Genomic DNA, 23,311 nt, shown 5'->3' on the forward strand with positions numbered 1-23,311 from the left:
GTTGATGAACAGTTTCTAACTAGCGTCAAATGTGTGCGTATACTTGCGTGGCTGTTAAACACTACATTGAACTGGGAGCAGATATTTTTAAAATAGTGTAAGTTGCATGTGTGTTCAAAAAGCAGTAATTTTTGTCACTGATAGTTGGTGAGAAATAATAAGTAAGATCACACAGAACTGTTTTCCATATTGATTTCAAGCATTCAGACTTCAAGATTGCAGAAATGGCTGGGAGTGAAAGTGAAATGATTTCACTACAAGATAGGAACTATGAGGAATTTGAAGGTGTCAATGTTCTTGAATGGGTTAAAATGAAGATTTGCAGGACGCAATCATCAAAAGGATTGTATGCAGGGAGTCAATTATCGAAACGTGCGGTATCTGTGCTAATTGCGTTCATTCACACTCAATCAAGAGCACAGTGCAGGTGTACATTAAATTAATCCCTCCATTGATAACTAATAGAAACAATTACAGTTTTATAGTATTGTAGTAATATTGATGGTCTTCTAACTTGTTCTGTTATTCATTTAAATGTATAACTTGTTACTCAAACAGGAATTTGCAATTTTGTACTTATTTAACAATTTCAACAAACTTTGGCTAATTGGGCCAAAAGGTACTGGTTCCGATGTATCCCAATTTACCAAATCTACTTTATATGGTAAACTCTCTGAGCAAATACACTTTTGAATACAGGGATGCTGTGTTTGCGGCACTATAGAATTCTGTCTGCTTACTGAGACAAATTGTGATACAATCTGCTCTACTATTTCTCAAGTGATAAAATCAAACTGGTCCATTCCATGTAGCCAAATAAGTGTTCTAATTTGGCTGATCTTGCTGACCTAATGAAGTCATTCTGGATTTTCTTTGAATTTGCTTTGATTGCTGTGTTAACCACACCTAAACAATGTTTTTAAATTGTGTTTTAAATATTGGTAGGGTTTGCTGACTAGAAATGCAAAATCATATTAATCTAGGTGACTAAATGGTAGAAATATGAATAAGCTTATGCAATAATCAATACATTTATGGACAATGTTGCACAGATAAAAGAGCCACTTGTATTGGTGAGGTTCTATGTTCCCAAAGCTGTTAGTTTGCTTTTGAGCATTGAGTGTCTTGTGTTCAGATGAGATTGTGGAGTGACGTGAACCATGTATTCATTCTTGTTTGGAGCTGCATTCATTGGACATCTAACACTATCAGAGAATAAACATTAGAGCATTTTCCAAGGTGGAACCTATTGCTTTCGTAATACTTTGCCAGCTTTCAGATTGGAATTGTGTTCATACGTACCATTAATTTAGCAGTTTCTTTACTTTACAAGCAAGCGGCAGCGTAGACTTGCTATTCACTTATGCTGAAGTATGTCTACAATTAGAAATAAAAAAAACTATTAACGAGAAGAATTTTACTCTGTATGTGTGCACTGCCAGTTTGTAACAGTACTATCAGCACAATGGCAATGTTATGATATTTCAAAACAAAATTAAAATTCCTCCAGTTTTGTCACTTTGCTTTGTGTTTGTTCCTGTATAATTGTTCTTGTGGGCACTACAGATGAACTATTTTTCATGATTTTCAGAATTTTTAATTTTTGGAAACTTCTCCCGAGTGCACATTGACCCAATCATTCCACTTGCAGATCTCATAGAAAATCTGCTTTGTGATTAAATTTTGTGTAAAATATGACTATATTCCATGAATTTTGTACTTCACAAGCTATATGGTATCTCTCTTTGCCCCTTCCTTCCAGTATATACTTCAGTTATTTTCTCCACTAACTTCCCTTCTGTGCCACAAATGGCTGACCTTTCAGCCTGCAGATTATAAACAATTTATAAGTTACACAGTGTAAATTTTATCATTGAAATGGGGCATTCCAGTCACAAAACTTCTGGATCTCCACAGAGCTGCCTGCTGTCATAATTTTGCTTTACACCCGTAAACCATATGGTGGTGAGGCTCAGTTTTCAAGGCCTCATTTCTCTATGCAGGCTTTCTCCTAATGCCATTGCCCTTGTTTCTGGTGACGTGTCTATGATATCTGAAACATGCTTGTAACAGGAGTAAGTGCTTCACCTGCTTCTGTAGGCATAGAGTTTATTTTTTATTGTGCTTGATAAATCTCTTCAGTAGAAGTCCCAGAGGAGAGGAGAGGCAGGTTGTAAATAGAGAGCTAGGCTTAATTACATGGCTCTAGGCACTTTAGTTGCATGCACACTGGTGGTTCAGTGACAGGATCATTTTAGCTACTATGAAATTATATTACATACATTGTTCATTTTCTATACTTGTACTAACTAATAATTTGACAGAAAAAATAGAGTAATGTTATGATCACCCAAGGTGTGATCACTTTTTTTTGAAGGTACACCTTTCTGTAGGCGTTAGACTTTATTTGAATTTCTTTACCCAATAAAGAGAAACCTGATTCGGATCAAACCTTCTGTTTGTCCTTTGAAATAACTCTCAATGATGATTGCTGATGATGGAGGCCATCAAAATGCTTTTTGCAAGATATTTTTGTTAAAATATTGCTTCTGTTGTGGGATGCATTTGTCACAAATGGTTAAGGTGTTTCATTATCAGATGTGGTTTGGAAGCTTTATCAAACTCCATTCCTTAACCCAAAACAGCTGGAAGCCTATTTTAGTTCAGCCGCTATAAGGTATTCAAAGTGGCAGGTCTCCTGCATAGATGGACATTTTATTACTATCCTTATTTGCTGTCACTTTGTAAATGAACTGTCTATCATTGGTTGTGAACTAAGCATGATCCTAGTACTTGGAAAGTACACAAAATCATCTTATGCTGCCTTTGGAGTAAATTTCACACAGTGAATTAATTGCAGCAGAATAGCATCAGCATATTAGAATGTTCTGTCATTGCAACTCCCTGTGTATCATTCCAATTTCCTTGCACTGTCAGACACACCAGTCACTCCTGTGAAGTCTATCAATGATGCAGACAGCACCCATCTTTTAAATCTAAATAGAAACAAATTAAAATACACCTGAGTAGCCACAGCAAAAAAATAATTGGTTCATATTTTCTACTTTAATTGTTTTCCCTAAATGTCTGAAAGGTGAACGCTCTTCAAGATTAAGCTGCCAGTGAAAATGCCAGTCTTCTGTGGTTGTGCCTATGAAGATTAAACTTTATTGGGCATTGATTGCTGAATTCCACTGTGATTTTTGACATATAGAGTAATCCCAATAATGAGGTGCCCCCAGTTATTTAAAATGTTCTTTCCATCTTTTTTCCTGTCTTTCTCCCATTGTAGGCCGTTCACCAAGATGCATCCTCCTCCAGATGGGGGAGAGCAGGATGGTCCAGGATACAGACTTCTCCACGACTGCCGTCAATGCAGCTCTGTGAGCAGCTGGCAGGAGATGCGATTTGAGCAGGGTGCGTTGGACAATGCCACTTCTCCCTCTTTCCCCTCCCTCCACACACCCACCTAGAGAATGGAGTCCCTCACTTCCACATTGCTCTTCCTCTAGGGGTCTGGTCAACATCTGAGGAAGCTGAACCAATTGAGGCAACTGATAACAGGCAGTCCTGTCAATTTCTGGTTGGGAATGAAGCATGAAGCTGCTGGAGCTGCCTTGAAAGCCCTTGCTATCTATAAAGGACAGCACCAGCCTATTTTAGCTGAAAGGTTTTTTTACATTTCACAATGGAGTCCTTTTAACATTATTTTTATCTGCCAAAGGAAAGAAAATTATAAATGGAGTGATTAACTTCAATATGAGATGTGGAAGAAACACTCATATGACAATCATGTTGTTATCTTATAAAGTGACTAACAATTCAGTTTGTAAACACAGTATTATCAGTGAGGCAGTGATATCATTCGCCAACAACTGAACATTTCTTCACCCTTTTTACTACTATGCTTGTCTTCTTCCTAATCTCTCACTCCTGCCGATGAATTGAACCACTTTCAGATGCTAAAGCAGCTCTGGGTTCTTCTGGTATCTCAGCACATTGGCTGTTCTATATGTGAATCTTGACTGTAAATAACAGGAGACTGTTTGACCGTGGGAGAATAGCAGAGCAAAGCCTGATCATGCCCTCTCCCAAAGGCTCAAAAGCAGATCTTACTATTGTTAAAGGAGAGCAATGAATGGACGAATGCTATCTGATTTAGTTAACTATTGAAGCTTTGCTAATGCCAGTTGGAATGTTTGCTTTGTTGATCTGGTTGTGATCACCTCATTAAGCACTTTGCACTTACCAAGAGTCAAGGTTGGTATTTTCTTTGCTAGGAAAGCAGCATTACCAACACAGGAAGGAGGACATCAACCTATCTGAATGACTTTTATCTTCAAAATAAGCAAAGCTTGTACTTGGGAACGGAACAGTTTAATTTTGGGCACTCTAATGTGTTATCCCAGATAAATTTCACCATAATTAGAATCAAACTGAATACATCTAATGGTCTTTACGGTGTACATTACCATTAACTTTGAAAAGCAATCACTCTTACCAATGCACTGCTTTTTGTATTCTCCACATTTCTCTGAATATGATTGACAAACCAGTGCAGCTTTTTTCTATAGGTCGCTATTCAATTGGGATTGTTAGAAGTTGCCTACAATAATTACACTGGGTCCTTGTTGCCAGATTAGCTTTTCTCTCATTTTCTGGGTTGGATTGAACCCAGGTGTCTGGGGTGAAGTGCCTATATCTTATGGTCCATTTAAACATTGCTTCACCCAGTTCTGTGTTTGAATAACAAACTGAAAGGGTAGGTTGGGGGGGGGGGGTGGGGTTGGGGGCAGGGGTAGCTAACGTAGTACTATGGTATTAAGTCATTTCATCACATGAAGAAATTTCTTCATTTTAGGAGTTTTTGAGTGAGTTGTTCAAAGATTTTAAAAGGTTTGTCACTTGAATCTGCACATGATTTTGGGAGAAAAAACATTAATTTGTAAACATATGTATTAAAAAAATCAAGAAGAAAAATCACTTAATAATTAGCATTAGTATTAGTGTTAGTACTTTTCTAACTTGTGTTCAAACATCTTAATGAAATAACACTTTTTAGAATGGTATTATTTATTATGGTATTTTGCTGCAGTGTTAAATTCTGTATTTACAGTATATGCCATTAGTTCCTTTAGGAATTACAATTCTATACAATGATTTTGAAGGGTGCTATAGATACTGAGTATCAGTTATTGTCAAACAGTGAATGTACTGAAGATCAATGTCAGATTCCTCTCAAACCTCTGAAAGAGTGTATTGCTTAGTATGTGTAGACTTATAAAAATGTTGCTTTTTTATGTCCATGAATTTGAAGCAATTAAAACTAAAGTCACAGCATATATTACCATTATATTTAATTAAAGCCTTCTCTGGAACAGTTATGAGCTATTATTCATATTTTCATGAATAGTAAGGGTAAGGTGTTCCTTCTATTTGTTGCCACTTGTTATATGGTGAGATTTTGCATTTTACACCACTGTGTAAGAAGGGGGTTTGTATTGTAGTAGTTGGGTCAAGCCATTCTTGATAAGGGGCACTGCAAGTTGGGAGAATATTCCATGTCAGAGCCAAGCAGATGTCACTCCCACAACCACCACACTCCACCCACAATCTCACTATTTTCTTTGGACTAACTTTTTGATAAAAGAGAAGAAGTTGTTCATTTGAGCATTCATGATATTAATAGTCAAAATTTGGGTTAAAATATACTGTGTTAAAGATTTTGTGTCTATGCAGAATTTTTTTTTATGTTTCTGTACATGCTATTTATATTGGCAATAGTTCTTGGGATATAAAATGTAAAATTACTAAGGATTATAAGTTAAATATAACACAAACTGGTCATTTGAGCTAAAAGGTCTATGAATGTGTTTAGGTCCACCCAAACCTTCTCATTTTATGACTTTATCACTTTATCAAGATTTATTTCTGTTCCTTCATCCTCAACTGTTTACTTTTCTTTCAGTTAAATATATTTACGATATTTTCTTTCTTACTCCTTGCAATGGTGATGCCTATGTTCCAACCAATACCCGAGTTAAAAAAAATTCTTAATACCTATATAATAAATTGTCCCCTAATTGTTCTACTCTTGCTGGCAGCCAGGAACTTTCTTTCTAATTTGACTTTATAAACTCCAATCTTATTAGTAAATTTTTGTGGAATCATCACTCAATTTTTTAAGAAATCTGCAAAGTCTTAGTTTTTAAAGAATTTATGTCGTTTCAACCCTTCTCCGTGGAGGTGCTTGTGGGTGTAATTTAAGAGTAATGGGAATTAGGTCAGTTTTTACTGAATATATACATTTAAATGTACAATTGAAAACTAAGAGCAAAATGCTGTCTCTCCACCCTGGTCCAATTATCAAACATGCCGAAATTGCTTCGAGAAAGTGCAAGTGTTCATGATTTTCTGTGTTCACAGTGACAGTGCTTTCATTCTAAAGTACCTAAAGGGTATATTAAATAAAATTAAATGTTATCACTGTAGTATAACCAAAGGAAATGGTAAATGTAGAGTTAAATAGCTTGAGTATAAGTTACTATTTTGACCAAGGCATCAAAGGAGGAAGTAACTGTAGGATTACATGTGAGGATTAAGGTAAAAGGTAATTGCAGGTCTGCATACTTTAGTTTAAAAGTCTGTGATGTGATCTCAGTGGCTTGAGATTTAAGTGTGCGAAGGCTATATTTTTAAAATGTCTTTCCTTTCTTCTACTGAAATACTTTGTCAACGACTTTTCTTTGAAGCTTGGACGGATGATATTTCAGTGAAAAGGATGAAGGCAGTAATTTCACTATAGGCCATATCCGTACGCTGCCAATAATGTGAATATAGCTGGTTTGTTTACAACCAAATCAACACTCTTCATTTTATCCTTCACACGGTCCTTAGCAACAAAGAAATGCCACATACTGCATTAAATGTTCATTAACATATTCAGCAAGATCAATTATATTATGCTTTGCATTGCCTGGTTTACACACTTTCAAAGGATCACCACTTGCTGCCTGATAACGTTATGAGCACGTCTTCATATTTTCATTGAACTGGAGAATGTGTATGTAACCTCAAGAGAAGTAATCTATGCTATTGAAAGCAGTAAATAAGAAATTAAATACTAACTTGGTAAAATCGCAATTGTGCCACAACGACATGCAAGGTACTAATATCAGAATCTGTATTACTGGTTACTATTGTTTGCCTCCATGTGACTGGGTCAAGTATTCAGTCAGGAGAGTTTATAGTCTGCTGTGCTTACAACACATTGCATGGACCTGATGAATGTAGTGGGAAAGAGGAAGAAATAAATATTTGATGGAATAAGGAAAGAAATTGATTTAAGTAAAACTAAGTGCATAACCTTTCATGTACCCATACATTTACTTCTTCCCTTTACCACTGGTTGTTCTTTATATTGTGTGTTTAGTGGAAATCCACACCAATAATTGAGACCAATCTTGCACTGTTTCTACGTTTTTGTTGTCAAGTTAAAAGCTGTTAAGCTAATAAAGTTACTTTGTATTTTTAAAGCTTACTCTGCTGTGTTCTGAGAAATATATTTACGGAAACTAAAGTCACTAAATTGCAGAAACTTTGAGTCTGAAGTAGAAGACAGAATGAATAATTGCAGAGGCACTTGTTAGCCGTCATTTTGCAAACATCACGATGGATTTTAACAGTTATGCATCATGGGATACAGAATTTATTCATAGAAACCTTATTTATTCCAAGTTTAATGGTCGCCTAAGTAAGCAAGGTGGTCTGGACCATGGCATGAGTTTGGTTTCTGCTGCATACTTCTATGCCCACAAATGTTGAAGACTTCATACATCCTATTTTAATATGTGTTGTGTACAGCCACAGGAGGAACACATCAAAACCCAAGTTGTACAGAAGATCCCATTTGAGTGGCATGAATTAGCTGTTCTCAGCTTGTCTGTTTGTAATAGTGCTTCGGGCCTGAAGGAAATACTTTCATTTAAATAATACTTATTTTTTAATTATGATATTCTAAATTGCTTTATTGTACATTTGAATATTAGTGACATGTGATACATGTCAGCCATTTTTTTGTATAGCAAGCTCCTGCAACCAGTGAAAAGTCAGCCAAGCTTTCCAGTTGTAAAGTATCTACACATAAGGCAATAAAACATTGGAGCAGAATTGGGCCATTTGGCCTATTAAGCTTTATTTGCCATTCCATCATGAGTCATTTATTATTCCTCTTAATCCCATTCTTCTTCCTTCTCCTCATAAACCTTAATACCCGGACTAATCAAGAAACTATCGGCCTCTGTTTTAAATATAGAGTACTTAATGACCTGGCCTCCAAAGCTGTTTGTGGAAATAAATTTCACAGATTTGCCACCCTTTAGCTAAAGACATTTCTCTTCATCTTTGATCTAAACAGACATCCCTATACTCTGAGGCAGCGACCCCTGGTCCTATACCCAATCATTGTAGGAAATATCCTCTCCACATCCACTCTATCTAGACCTTTCAATATTTGATAGGTTTCAATGCGATCTCTCCCCCCCCCCCCCCCCCATCTTAAACTCGAGTGACAACAGGTCTAGAGCAATCAAACACTCCTCATATGTTAGCCCTTTCATTCCTGGATTCATTCTTGTGAACCTCCTTTGGACCCTCTCCAATGTCAGCACATCTTTGCTTAGATAAGGGGCCCAAAATTGCTCACATATTCCAAGTGCAATATGACCAGTGCCTTAAAGTCACATCATCACATCCTTGTTGTTATATTCTAGTTCTCTTGGAATGAATACTTACATTGCATTTACCTTCCTTACCATCTACTCAACCTGCAAGTTAATCTTTAGGGAATCTGGCAAAAGGATTTCCAAGTCCCTTTGCACCTCTGATTCTTGAATTTTCTCCCCATTTAGAAAACAGTTTCTGATTTTATTTCTTCTAAGTACATGACCATACACTACGCTATCAACTGTATTCCATCTGCCACTTTGCCCATTCCCCCAAACCTTCTGAAGATTCCCTGCTTCTTCAATCTATCTTTTTATTATCTGCAAATGTGGTACAAGATCTTCAATTCCTTCATCCAAATCATTGACATATAATGTGAAGAGAATTTGTCCCAATACTGAACCCTGTGGAACACTACTAGTCACTGGCAGCCAACCAGAAAAAGCCCCCCTTATTCCCACTCTTTGCTTCCTGCCCATCAGCCAATCTTCTATCCATGCTAGTATACCATGGGTTCTTACCTTGTTAGGCAGTCTGAGAGGCACCTAGCCAAATGCCTTCTGAAAATCCAAGAAACAACATTCACTGACTCTCCATTGTCTATCCTGCTTGCTATTTACTCAGAGAATTCCAACAGATTTGTTAGGCAAGGTTTCTTCTTAAGGAAACTATGCTGACTTTGGCTATTCCATTCTGTGCCTCGAAGTACCCTGAAACCTCATCCATACTAATGGACTGTGTAACTTAAGCAAACGTTAGCCTCATTTTTGAATCGTATACATGTTTCTTTCCAGTAGAGTGTAATTACTTGTGTAAGGTAAAGAGAGACTTCCTTGTTCAGTAACTTTTCACCATGTTAAGGTAAGGAGGGTTGAAATTGGACTGGGATTGAATCAATAAGCTAATTATTAGAGAGCTGTCAGTAGCTGGCAAATAATACCTCTATGCAAATTTCTATGTCCAAGTCTAATTGTAATTCAACCATACATGAATGCACATGGATGCAACCAAACAAAACACAGTACCTCTGAGGCCAACGTACAAAACACAGTACCAAAAAAGACATACATTGCACAAGACTCATGAAGTCACACATGAAAAAAACTAATATAGCAGAACTCTGAGTCCATGGACGTTGTCAGCAAGAACAAGCCCTCAGATGAACGCAATCCAGTTCGTCTTCCACTGGAGCAACCCCCCAACCCAGCATCACCTTTGTTGGGCAGCTGCAACAAGTGACACCACAGCATGTGGCCCAGTTCATGCTATAACCGAGGCCATGCAGCTACCTGCGGCTCGTCTTTCCATTAAACCAGTGAACTGGACTTGCAGTATTCTACATTGCCAATGTCCAACAGGGTCTTGCGATCACAAGATAAATGTCCAAGACTATCAGTTGCTGTTAGACTGCACACTAACTCCAAAGCATTTCTATAGCAGGCAGCAACAGGGTTCACACAGCTCCCCTGCTTATGAGCAACTCACTGATGGGGTAGGCCTGCAGTACTTGAAGTTCTTAATGTTAACAGTGTCTTTTGATTATTTAAAAAAAAGATGTTTAAAAAAGACTAAAATTTTTGGTTGACCCCATGAAAACTGCCATGTCTAAGCACTCCACCACCTTACTGGAAGTCCCTTCATGTAAGATGGATGGAATTGCAGAAAATGTGGGGAATCCTCTAATATGATTATGTTTTATTATACATTGGAAACATTATTATACACTGGAAATGTATCTTTTCTTCACACCTTTGAAACATCGATACATGCTTTCACATACAGTCTATAATATGTGAATATTACTAAGGCCACCAAAATTATCATAGAATTTGTTCATTATAGGATACAGTTCAAACTACCTGAAGGTGTAATAAAGATATTTTACATTCACAACAGTTATGACCTTATATTTGGATATGTGGAGTAATTTACTTAATGCAAGTAGTTAGATTTGATGCCACCAACTGTGATTTTAAAAAAAAGCTTAAGTATAACCTGAACAATTTGTATTTTGAACAGGAAAATAAATATGCAAAACTTAATCATAGAATGGAACAGAAGAAAGCTATTTGTTTCTTTGAGGTGTTAAGAGCAATCTAGCCAGTCCCATTCTCCAACAACCCTGTAAATTCTTGGTTTAAAATATGAGCAATTAGGCTTGGTGTTTTGGAGAATGAAAACACTGCATGGTTCTTCAAAGTAATTGCCACAGGTTTCTTCTCTATCATTGAATTTAATTTTCTCTTGGAATAGACAACCTGAATTTTGAAGGCATCTTTGAACTTGTTATCACTTTCCTCCTTAAGGAAATAAATATATTGATATCTACCAGGTTGCTCTCATGTTTTGGTCTTCTTTGACACTAACATAAAATAATTATGACCTAGTCACTTTACATTGTATATATGCTCAAATGATCTTGCAATTCCTTCAATATAGTAGTAGAAGCTTTCCATGTTCAAAGCAATGCAAAGTTTCAGCTCAACAAATGGCTGTAATGAGTTATTTCTTTCTAAATTCCTAGTGCATTTAAATAAATTCTAAGATAGCAATTTGGATAGTCTAAACTCAGTTTACTTAGTAGGCAATTTAATGCAATACACTTGGCTTGCGTTTTAATTCTTGTTGGTGTGAAACTTTGAAGTGGACAATGAATAAAAAGAAACACACATAAAATGCAGGAGGAACTCAGCAGGCCAGGCAGTATCTGTGAAAAAAAGTAAATAGTCAACATTTTGGGCAGAGACATCGATTGTCCTCTTTTCCATAGATGCTGCCTGGTCTGCTGAGTTCCTCCAGCGTTTTGTGTGTTGCTTGGATTTCCAGCATCTGCAGATTTTCACTTGTTGGTGAATGAATAAAAAGTTTGTTTGTAAATGTAGTTATAAGTAATCAACCTGAATTATAAAGCAATCAATGCATACTAGTGTACAAATATACAATTATAACTTAACCACGGGTCCATTCATATTCATCTATGCACATTACAGGAATCCATATAGTACTGTGAACAATACTGGAGATTTAAAGGCCAGAGGGAGTGATATTCATCTTTGGCAAAACCCAAAATTAGCAGAAAATGAATCATTTGGTCATTATATTCTAAACCAATAGAAAAGGAAATTTGACAGGATGCATAATGGACAACAGATCTACAAGGCAATTGCATTGAATTTGAATTTCAGCTCCATTAAGCCTAAACAAGATTGACAATTGATGTAACTCCATGGCAACAGTGTTTTAGATATGTAATTAAAATGTTGCTTAAGAAAAAATATCATATTGGCACTCTGCAGTTAAAGTAGTTCTGGAATATTTTATTGAAGTGACACCAGCCTACACGCATACAGTGGATTTTTTTTGCTATTAATATCAGCCATCGTAGTGCAAACAAATATATACAATTATGCGAATATAAATTTAAAAGAAATGTGTTATATACAAGGGTAAGTGCAATTGAAAGAGGTCAATTTTGTAACCAAAGTGACTTTGGAATCTTTATGGTATTGTTTCACTCCCTCCCCCACCCCCCCCCCCCCCCCCCCGGCAGTTTTCATGTTTTATTGTTTTACAACAGTGGATCACAGTGGATTTAATTTGGCTGTTTTGACACTGATTAAAAGAAACAGACTTCCATGATGAAGTGAAAACAGATCTCTACAAAGTGATCTAAATTAATTGCAAAGTAGAATACAAAATAATTGATTGCATAAGCATTCACCGCCCCCTTTTATGTGACATACCAAATCATCACTGGTGCAGCCAACTTGTTTTAGAAGTCACATAATTGACTGTGTGCATTCAAGGTATTTTAATTGATTTTAATAAAAAAAATACACCTGTATCTGGAAGATCCAACTGCAGGTGAGTCAGTATCCTGGCAAAAACTAGATCATGAAGACAAAAGATCACTTCAAGCAACTCCATGAAAAGATTATTTGAAAAGCACAAGTTAGGAGTTGAATGCAAGAAAATTTCAAAGTCGCTGAATAACCCAGTTAAGTCAATCATCAAGAAATAGAAAGCATATGACACAGCTGTAAATCTGCCAAGAGCAGGCCATTCTCAAAATCTGAATGGCCAAGCAAGAAGGGGGACTGGTGAGGGAGGCCACCAAGAGGCCACCACTATGACAGCTCCAGAGGAGTTACAAGCTTCAGTGGCTCAGGAGGGAGAGACTGCACATACAAAAAAAACTGTTGCCCAGGTGCTTCACCAGTCACAAGTTTATGGAGAGTGGCAAAAAGAAAGCCACTGTTGGGGAAAAAACCTCACATGAAGTCTCAGCTAGAATTTGCCAGAAGGCATGTGGGAGACTCGGAAGTCAGCTGGAGGAAGGTTCTATGGTTTGATGAAACCATAATTGAGCTTTTTGGTCATCAAACTAAGCAGTATGTTTGGCATAAGCCAAACACCACACGTCATCAAAAGCACACCATCCCTACCATGAAACATGGTGGCTGCATCATGCTGTGGGGATGCTTCACTGCAGAAGGACTTGGAAGGTTCGTGAAGGTAAAGGATAAAATGAATGCGGCAAACTACGGGGAAATCCTAGAGGAAAGCTTGATGCAGTCTGCAAGAGAGCAGCGACTTGGGGCAAGATATGTTTTCAAGCAAGGCAACGACCCCAAGCATAATGCCTGAGCTACACAGAAATGGCTTAAAAAGTTAAAGTCCTGGAGTGGCCAAGTGCAATCTGACAGAGCTTGAGCAATTTTGTAAAGGATGATGAAAAATTGCAGTTTCCAGATGTACAGAGCTGATAGAGACCTATCCATGCACTCAAGGCTGTAATTGCTGCCAAAGTTGCATATACTAAATACTGACTTGAAGGGGGTGAATACTTATGCAATCAATTATTTTGCGTTTTTATTTGAAATTAATTTAGATAACTTTGTAGAGATTTGTTTTTACTTTGACACTTGAGTCTTTTTCTGTTGATCAGTGTCAAAAAAGTCAAATTAAATCCACTGTGATTCAATGTTGTAAAACAATAAAGCATGAAAATTTCCAAGGCAGGGGGGTTGAATACTTTTTATAGGCACTATAGTTGGTCTTCAAACAGATAAGCTAATGAGGCAGTTTCAATGGTGCTGGATGTCACCACATTAGTGTTGTATAGCTTAAATTTGTATGCAGACATTCCATAATTAGAAATGTTTCTGTTTGTGCATTACGAGGGTCACCTGCAATATCTGCAATTGTCACATTAATATCCATTTTTGTTAATACATGAGAAATGAGGCAAAACATATGCTCCAACAGTACTGCCAGTGAAGCAGCACATACGCTTGGCCTTTCTTATCAGTTTATCTCCACAAGCTGAATATTTATAATGTTTAAAATGCACGTATAAGGGTTATGAGCATTCACAAAATGAAAAGCTTAGCACTGTTGTTGAGTGGAAGGATTAATTAGAATTTTAAAATGCCCTTGGCAGAGTGTTGCATTTGTTCATTGCGGCATGGGGAAGAAGATTAGCTGGAGGGAAATATCACTGGAGTCTTCCCTTCAATGTTTATGTCAGTGCATTAAATTGAAGACAATTTGAGGAGGTTTTCCCCCAGCTCTGGAAGATGAATTGAGGTGGGTGCAACTATGTAGAGATTCCAGTGAAATATTGGTAGGCATCCTAAGACCTGTCATAAGCTCAAACAATATATAATTGTTTTCCCCTACCTGGAAGGCAATGTTCCCAATATCATAACATAATGTAATTTATTCTGATTTATCTTTATAGGAGCTGACCTCTTTTCTAATTGCACAGAAGAGTGTAAAGCATTGGGACACTCAGACCGCTGCTGGATGCCCAGCTTTGTGCCCACTGATAGTCGCCAAGGTCCGGATTACCGCAGTAATTTACATGTCCCAGGAATGGACTCTGTGCCTGACACTGAGGTCTATGAAGCTCCAGAGCAGCCTGGTGAGAAATCTTTCTCTACATTTGGAAAAGAAAAAACACATCCCTCAATTTCGGAAAAGAAAGAATATGAAGCACTTTTGCCCAACACACGTGCGCCTTATAAGCCACCCTATTTAAGTGAGTATTCAGTAAAAACATTGCCTACATCAATTTACCTTGCTTGTTAGGTGAAGAAAATTCACCAGGAAAATAAATTTGGCTTAAAGTAGCTCCAATAAATTTGGAAAATAACATCTTGGATTTTAAGTATTCTCTTCCTTCAAATCTTTTACTTTTTTAAAACCAGAAATAGATTTAATAGTTTTAATTGGGTGTAATAGTGCTGTTGATGATCAAGCTGGAAACATGTAAAACTTAAAAGTCACCTAAATTTAAATTAGGTTGGTCCTGAAGAAAGATCCTGGCCCGAGATGTCGACTACTTGTTCTTTTCCATAGATACAACCTGACCTGCTGAGTTCCTCCAGCATTTGATCTGTGTTGCTCTGATTCTCCAGCATCTTCAGAATTTATTGTGTTTAAATTGAAATTAGTTCAGATCAAGTCAAAACGTTAGAGTATTAAAAGTGCACGCTGGGGTGTCTAAATGTTTAAGTTAATTCTAACTATATTTAAAATTACCCTATTGTTGCAGAGGGCATTGGGCATTGGGTGTTTTGTAAATCAGTCGTGCCTTGCCATTAGAACTGTGCTATCTGAATTCAGAAGTCTGAGAGTGCTTCCTTACTGTTTTGTGTTTTAGATTTATATAGAGCCTCTGTCAGGAGTTGTACTGCAATTTTAGTGGTTACTTCACAAAATGTTTTTGTTTGTGTAGATTAAAACAGTTTGCTATCATTGTATTCAGCTGCTATACAAAGTAGCCATTTTAGGATTGAAAAGATCCATTCTGAACTCAATATGCAAGTTCACAAGATTCATCATGAATTTTACAAGTGTATGAGCACCAATTTTATTTGCTGCAATTGAGTTGTAATTTAATACGGAATTTGCATAGATGTGATGAAAATTGACCAGTGCTTTACAGCTCTGAAATCAAGTTAAGTGCTCAATTAGATGTGCATTTTTAAACAGTCTGCTGAAGATATTTTTTATGAATTGATGGTCCTCCTGATTCTTTACCAGTCTTGAAAACCAGGCCTCAGGAATAAGTTTGCTTTTAAAGGCAGAAAATAGCTAAATTTTATACTCGAAGTGCTCAAGATTTAGTTTTTGGTCTGTACAGATATTATCAATCTTAATTGAGCAGGTAGTCTGTTCCTATAAATAGTATTATGCCCCTAAAGAAAATAGTTCTGGGTTTCACTCCAATTCACTTTCCAGCACTTCCTGACATGTGTGTTTGCAGATAGTTGAGGAAAAGAATTGTGCATGGTTGCTAAGCTTCATGGCCTAAAGCCAGATGATATTACCTGTCAGGGCTCAGACAGGTAGAATGTCTACTTAGGCAAGATATCATAGAGGGCCAAATGGCTGTGATCCCATACTCAGAAGGGTATCAATACTACTAAAGGGGAGCATGAGGTCTGGTTCTAAAGAAATAAATCTAAGAAACCTGTTTAGTCAACCAGTAATGAATTACTTTTATAAAAGTCTAGAAAGTTTTTGATATTTTGCAACTTTCCAGCAACTTCTGCAAAGCAGAAATTGTGTGGAACTACCTCATGTCAGTGGTCTTGTGATTACACTAAACAGTGCAACAAAATTTAAATGAAACTGAGCTAAATAAAAATGCACATAATCACACACTTTTCATCTTCATTGCTCTTAGCTTTGTATGCCATGAGCATTTAAGGAATGAAGAGAAAAAATCAAACAACAATTTCTATTGTTGTCATGGCAGGTATAAATAGTCAGAGCTGTGCATTTTTCATCTGAGGCATCACATGCAATCAATGCACTGTGATCTTTTGATAAGGATTCCATTGTCACTTTGTAGTGTATGGTCAATAAATTGGACACTTCCTGTAGATTTCTGTCATTTTTGCAACTACCAGTGGGCGTATTTATATATTATTCTTTGGTGTTGGGAAGCTCGGGCGTTTGAACATTTTGTTTAATGTAGTTCAATATATAAAATCTGTAATTTGCTTTTTGCATTGCGGAATGCAAAAACATGGTGACTTCCCTATGGATTCAGTGCCTATTTCACTGATGAGCTTTGTATTCCTGTTGCAATTGAGTATTCTATAATGTTGCAAAGGTTTTCTTTGAAGTTAATTACATTAAAATAACTGATACAAATATTACTAAATGCTTTTGCAATTTATATTTAATACAACAGTTTAAAAATGAGTACTTGTCTGACAATGAGACTTATTTGAATTAAATGGCTTATCCTTTCTTGTTTGGTATTTTTGAGTTTGGTAGTAATTTCGTTAATCTATTTACCTATATTTGGTAAAAAATGCATAATGTTACGGGTAATATTTTAGCATGGATAGGGAAGTTCCTAAATAATATAAATCATTTTGTTTAATCATTAAGTAGTGGTAAGTAGAGATCAGTGCTGGGGCTTCAAATATTTATAATCAATGTGGCTGACTTAGATCGGGGATCAAGTGTCCGTGTGTCCTATTTGTCAATAATCCAAAATAGATACATCAGCAAATAATAAACAGAAGATGGAGCCTGCAAAATGAAAAATGGGTTAAATGAGTGGACAGGAACTTGACAGATGGAATATAATGTGAGGAAAACTATAAAATGTTGCTGTAAAAAGGAATCTGGGGTTCCTGGTACATAAAAACACTAAGCGTGCAACATGTACAAAAAGCTGGAGGAACTCAGTGGCCAGGCAGCACCTATTGAAGAGAGTACAGTCGACATTTCGGACCAAACCCCTTCTTAAGTGCGCAGTTGCATCAAGTTATTAAGAAGGCCAATAGAATATTTGTCTTAATTGTAATACATATGGATTATATACATCTGCGGCCCCTTTATTAGGTACACCAGAACAGCAGTTGTTAATGCAAATATCTAATCAGCCAATCACGTAGTAGTAACTCAATGCATAAAAGCATGCAGACATGATCAAGAGTTTCAGATGTTGTTCAGACCAAACATCAGACTGGAGAAGAAATGTCATTTAAATGAGTTTGACAATGGAATGGTCATTGGTGGCTGATGAGGTGGTTTATGTATCTCAGGCTGTAGGTCTCCTGGGGCTTCCTTGCACAACAGTCTCTGAAGTCTATAAAGAACTGTGCAAAAAAAAAAAATTCTGCGAGTGGCAGTTCTGTGGGTGAAAATGTCTTGTTAATGAGAAAGAACCTGAAAAAAAAATGTAACATTTGAAACAGAAGCTTTAAAATGGAAGTTTTTTAGAGAGGGCCAGCAGTATTCTGAGTGCAAGTCATTTACATAATCCGATACAATGTGGGAATGGTTTCACTGTGAAATTGGGCTGTTATTGTTTTTTCTTTTGGATCAGAGTTGAAATCCAGGTTAGACTGACTATGTTCAGGTTCTCCTCTCTTTTGCTATCTATAAAGTTTCCATATAATTTTGTATTGTGCTGATCAGTGTGAAATTGTTTAACTTGACAGTAGTTCAGCAAATAATAATCTTAATGGCTGTTATGAAATTAAAATCTGTCACCTTTTTCTGGGGCACCACTGTTGGTAGTGTTTAGCGCAAAGCTACTCCAGCTCAGGTTGCCAGAGTTCAGAGTTTAATCCTGGCCTCCTCTGTAAGGAATTGTTCATCCTCACTGTGAGTGCAGATGCTCTGGCTTCCTCCTGCAGTCAAAAGACATAATCGATTATTGGTCATTGTACGTTGTCCTGTGATTAGGCTATGGTTAAGCTGGGGGCTGCTGGTGCAGTGGTTTGAAATGCTGAAAGGGCCTATTCGGTGCATTATCTGTAAATAAATTAATATCTGTCACATTGGCTAATAATCTTCTGAGATTGAAGTTGGGACTGATTCAGATGAATGGGGTAGAGAGTCCGTTCGAATATGTTCAGTATAGATTTCAGGGAGCTGGAATGGAAACTGTTCTATTTTCCCATATTTAAAATCATGTGTTTTGGTAAGGACACCAGGCAAATCAGATAAAATGTGCTAATAAGGGTAATAATCAGTTGTAGGGAAGTAAAGATTATAAATAAAAACGATGAGGAAATATGTCCAAGTAAACATCCGGAGAACCAGAAATGAGCCCAACCTGAAGACATGAAAAAATGAAAACCTGTGGTGTAGCTGAACATTGAGTTTGATACACATTGGAATGGAGATCGGAGTTTAGGTTGGTTATGTGCAACCGTGGAAGGGTAGAATCTGATATAGCAGGTAAAATTAAGTTCACTGTCATCTACAAAAATATGGTAAGGTACAAACACAGTGGAAAAACTTGCTTGTAGCAGCATCACAAGCAAGTGGGTTCCGACAATACACAGAATATTAATTGCATGTATATTATACAATACAGGGCAAAATAAGATGCTAGTGCAAAGAAAACCAGAGATGTGTCCATGGTGGTAGAAGGTGTGGTCAATAGTGTTCCATTGCTGAATTAGGATGATAAGACTGCTTACTGTTGTGTGTATGCATCTGGTTTTATTCTGTCCTTTGCATTGATCAATTACCTGCTGAATGGTGTCAAAAGTGACAAGCTATTTGTTGTTGGCACAATCATTCACAAAATTATCAAATCATTGTCTGAAAGCAAGAACAGATTGAGCAATTGTTGGTAGATAGTGGGGGGAAAATATCTGAACAGCAGACAGATACTTTCCTGGTTTCAGTGCCCGGAACCTAGAATCAAAAAGATGGTTTAAAAAAAAATGTCCTCTGTAAGATACCAATTGTTGTTTTTTCATTTATGAACATCTAATTCTATACAATGGATAATTATGCCTGAACGATAATGGAGCTGATGAAAATGCTGAGCTGGTTGCAGAATTAGAATTATTGAAAAATCTTGATGCTGCTTACTGTTGGTTTCTTACTGGTGACTTACCGGTCTAATTGTTATTCTGAGATACTACTAGAATATTGAAGTCCTCATTGTCAGTATGTAAAACATTTGTTCTTGTTCTTACATCACTGAAGGCCTTAAATCTCAGTGAATTGGAGATCAGCTACCAATGAATCCATTGCTTACAAAAATGCTAACACTTAAATGTTACAGGAGATGTACAGACTTGTCGGTCATATTTGTGGTAATAAAAATCAGTTGTGCTGAAGCCCAAGATACAAATTGGTGTCATAAGGACAGCAGTTACAGCTTAACATTCTCAACCAATCCAAGCGATTTTCCCTGCAATTTGTAGTAATGTTTTATATATTAGATTTTGTTTCTTTTCATGGATAACTGGCCCAGTGTTTTTTGCCTTAAAATATTTTTTGCATGAAAGTAAATTTAAGCATTATTATCTACATTAAGGTGATCAGATTATAAAATAGATCGTTGGAATGCCTCTTTGTCCTTAATCTCAAAATTTTCATGGCCCTTTTACTTCTCAAAACAATGAAATTCAATTTTGCAAAATATTTACCCATTCTCTCAAACTTCACACTATTGTTGTTGAAGTCAATATCCAGAATATGCTGAGATTATTTTACACAGTACTGTATTTTGGTTTAAAAAGGAAGATGGTTATTTGGTAATTGGAAAGACATAACATACAATACTGTGCAAAAGTCATAGACATCCTAGGCTGTCTCTAAGACTTTTGCATAGTACTGTTATTATGTCGATTTTATGATTGCAATGCACTGTTGCTGCAAAACAACAAATTAATGCCATATTATCTGTGATATAAACCCTCTGATTCTGAATTGGTCCCTGTAGGCTAATCAGTGTGCATGCCATATAGATCATGTGGTAAGCTGATGTAGAACCAATACTTGCCAGGATTGTGCAGAGCAGACGCATTGTGACATCAATCAGTCATGTGATTGATCATGTGATATCAAGGATATTTTATTATGCATGTACTCTTAGGATAAGTATAATTGAATTTGTTTATTATTGTCGTATGTACTGAGATACAGTAAAAGGCTTGTGTTTCAAACTGTTCATCAGATCAAATCAGTATACAGTGAAATGAGGTTAAAAAAAAGTAAATCAATAGTACAATGCAGATTGAAGTGAACAGCTACAGAGAAAATGCAGTGCAGGTAAAAAATAACATCCAGGATCTTAATAAGATAGATTAAAAATTCAAGAATTTATTTAATTATAGTTGGTAACCATTCAATAGTCTTAAAACAGCAGTGTGGAATCTGTCCTTCAGCCTGGTGGTATGGGCATTCAAGCTTTTTTATCTTCTGTCTGAGGGTGGAGAGGGAATGCTTGAGTAGGTGGGGTCTTTAATTATGCTGGATACTTTATTGATGCAGTGAGAGATTTAGGGACCATGGTTTCTGAGATATGCTGAAATATATCCACAGCTCTACAGCTTTTTTTGTGCATACACATAGAACAGTTGCTCCACCAAGCTTTCATGCATTTAGAAAGGATGCTTTTCCATAGTGCATTGATAAAAATTGATGGGGATATTTTCAAATTTCTTTTGTACCATGAGGAAGTAGAGGCATTGCTGAGTTTTCTTGGCTATTACATCTTTGTGGTTTGACCAGCTCAGGCTATTGATGATGTTCATGACCAAAACTTGAATCTCTCAACTCTCTCAGCCTCAGTCCCATTAATGTAGAAACAAAGACTTTAAGCACTATCAGATATAAATTGCTACGTGCATTCTCAATAAAGGGAGATTATAGTGTAACTGTTCAATCTTCAAAGACAGGTTTACTTCTCTGTTTATTTTCTATTGTGTGTTTAGCTGCCAAAACCCACTATCTGAGCAGTGGGTGCCCCCTCCCTACTAAGGAGAAGATACTTCCAGCTAATAAAGTTGTTTAAAACACAGTTCATTTAATTTCTGTGATTCATGTTTAAATCTACGCAACACATTTAAACTCAGAGGATTTCTCATGTGTTTATCTTGTACAAAGATGAATTATTACAAGAATATATTTATTAGGTCTCTAATAAGGATGGTTGCCTTGGGATGCCAGAAGTAGGCTTATATAATCAATTTCCACACATGCACTGGCACATTAGTTTTGCTTGTCATATAGAAGGTGGTTTTGTGACTGCTCCTTTATTATTAGTCAGACATTTTTTTACTATTGGCAACAAATCGCTAATAATCACTCAACATGAAAGGCCATCAGTCTATCATTGCTAATTTTACATGAGTAGCTGGGTTGTCACCGTAATGGTGTCCGAATTTTTGGTGGACTTTCTGTATCAGTGCTTCCCACTTGTGGGGAGGAGGTATTTGCTTATCTTTTTTAGGGTGACATGCTCAAATCATACCTTCACCAGTGATTTTATATCTGTACCATGTTGAAAACCCAATTGAATTGGGTTTAGTAGTATCCAGGAGAATTCTTAAAATCCCATAAGACATAGGAGCAGAATTAGGCCATTCAGCTCATTGAGTTTGCTCTGCCATTCCATCATGGCTACTCCTGGATCCCACTCAACCCCATATACCGGCCTTCTTGCCATATCTTTTGATGCCCTGACTGAACAGGAAGCTATCGACTTCTGCCTTAAAAATACGCTTGGACTTGGCCTCCACCGCAGTCAGTGGCAGAGCATTCCACAGCTTTGCTACTCTCTGGCTAAAAAAATTCCTCTCTACCTCTCTTCTAAATGGTCGCCCCTCAATTTTCAGGCTATGTCCTCTAGTTCTGGATACCCCTACCATAGGAAACATCCTCTCCATATTCACTCCATCTAGTCCTTTAAACATTCAATAGGTTTCAATGAGATCCCCCCACATTCTTGTAAATTGCAGTGAGTACAGGCCCAAAGCCACCTAGTGCTCCACGTATATTAACCACCTTCATTTTGAGAATCATCTCTGTGAATCTCCTCTGGATTATCTCCAATGTCAACACATCCTTTCTGAAATAAGGGTCCCCAAAACAGTTGACAATACTCCAAGTGCAGCCTGAACATCATCCTGATTATATTTTAAGTTTTTATTACCAAAAGTCTGGCCTTCCTTACCATAATAAGTTCCAATCTGACAGCTTGTCCAGTTTATTACCATGGTGGTGTGTGGGGCCTGAAGTATGTCCTGGGATGTGTAACACTTGTAGTAATGATCAAATCAATAACAATTCATAAATATTCTTCCACATGGACAAAGGTGGAAGCAGTTTACCTCTGTGTTCTCCATCTGGCATTGATCAGAATGAAAGATATTTTCTACAGCATTCCTAAAATAATGAGTCAGTACATATCAACACTGGTTGTGTCTTCTCTTGTTTTAGACATAGTTCTAGGGCTTTAGCCTCTGTAAATTGAGCTGTATGATGCCCTAAATGAAGTGCTTAACTCGTGTAGTTCGAATTCAGTTTCTGATTTTTAAAAAATCCTTTTATAATCAAGAGCAAGGATTACAATTGAGTAGATGTATTTTTTCCTGGATTTTCAGTGTTGATCTATCACAGTACCATATTTGAGAATAGTTCTCTGAAGGTTGTTGTGCTCTAAGTCATAAAGAAGCTGGTTCCACATACTTCATGAAAGGTAAAGATTGTAAGTCACAGCTCTCCAGAATGTATTCTCACTTTAATGTGTTACCTTATAAAAGGATTTGCCATTACCCAAATCCAGTTATGGTAGCTCTCCGTT

At 36.8% G+C, this 23,311-nt stretch overlaps 1 protein-coding gene across 4 annotated transcripts in view; it reads left to right on the forward strand.

The window, feature by feature from the left end:
• The window catches only part of pcdh10a (protocadherin 10a), a 75,281-nt gene that overhangs the window by 13,562 nt on the left and 38,408 nt on the right, over positions 1-23,311 (forward strand). Inside the window, exon 4 of one of the 4 annotated variants that reach the window (XM_059965216.1) lies at positions 14,468-14,767. The exons of 1 other annotated variant lie outside the window; for it this stretch is intronic. In XM_059965216.1, coding sequence (XP_059821199.1) covers positions 14,468-14,767 — 300 coding nt within the window. Of the gene's footprint in view, positions 1-3,292; positions 4,726-14,467; positions 14,768-23,311 lie in introns of those variants that run through there. 2 more of the 4 variants (XM_059965217.1, XM_059965218.1) reach the window with 2 other exon arrangements.

The sequence above is a fragment of the Hypanus sabinus genome, chromosome 3 (genome assembly GCF_030144855.1).
Source record: "Hypanus sabinus isolate sHypSab1 chromosome 3, sHypSab1.hap1, whole genome shotgun sequence".
Taxonomy (NCBI): Eukaryota; Metazoa; Chordata; class Chondrichthyes; order Myliobatiformes; family Dasyatidae; genus Hypanus; species Hypanus sabinus.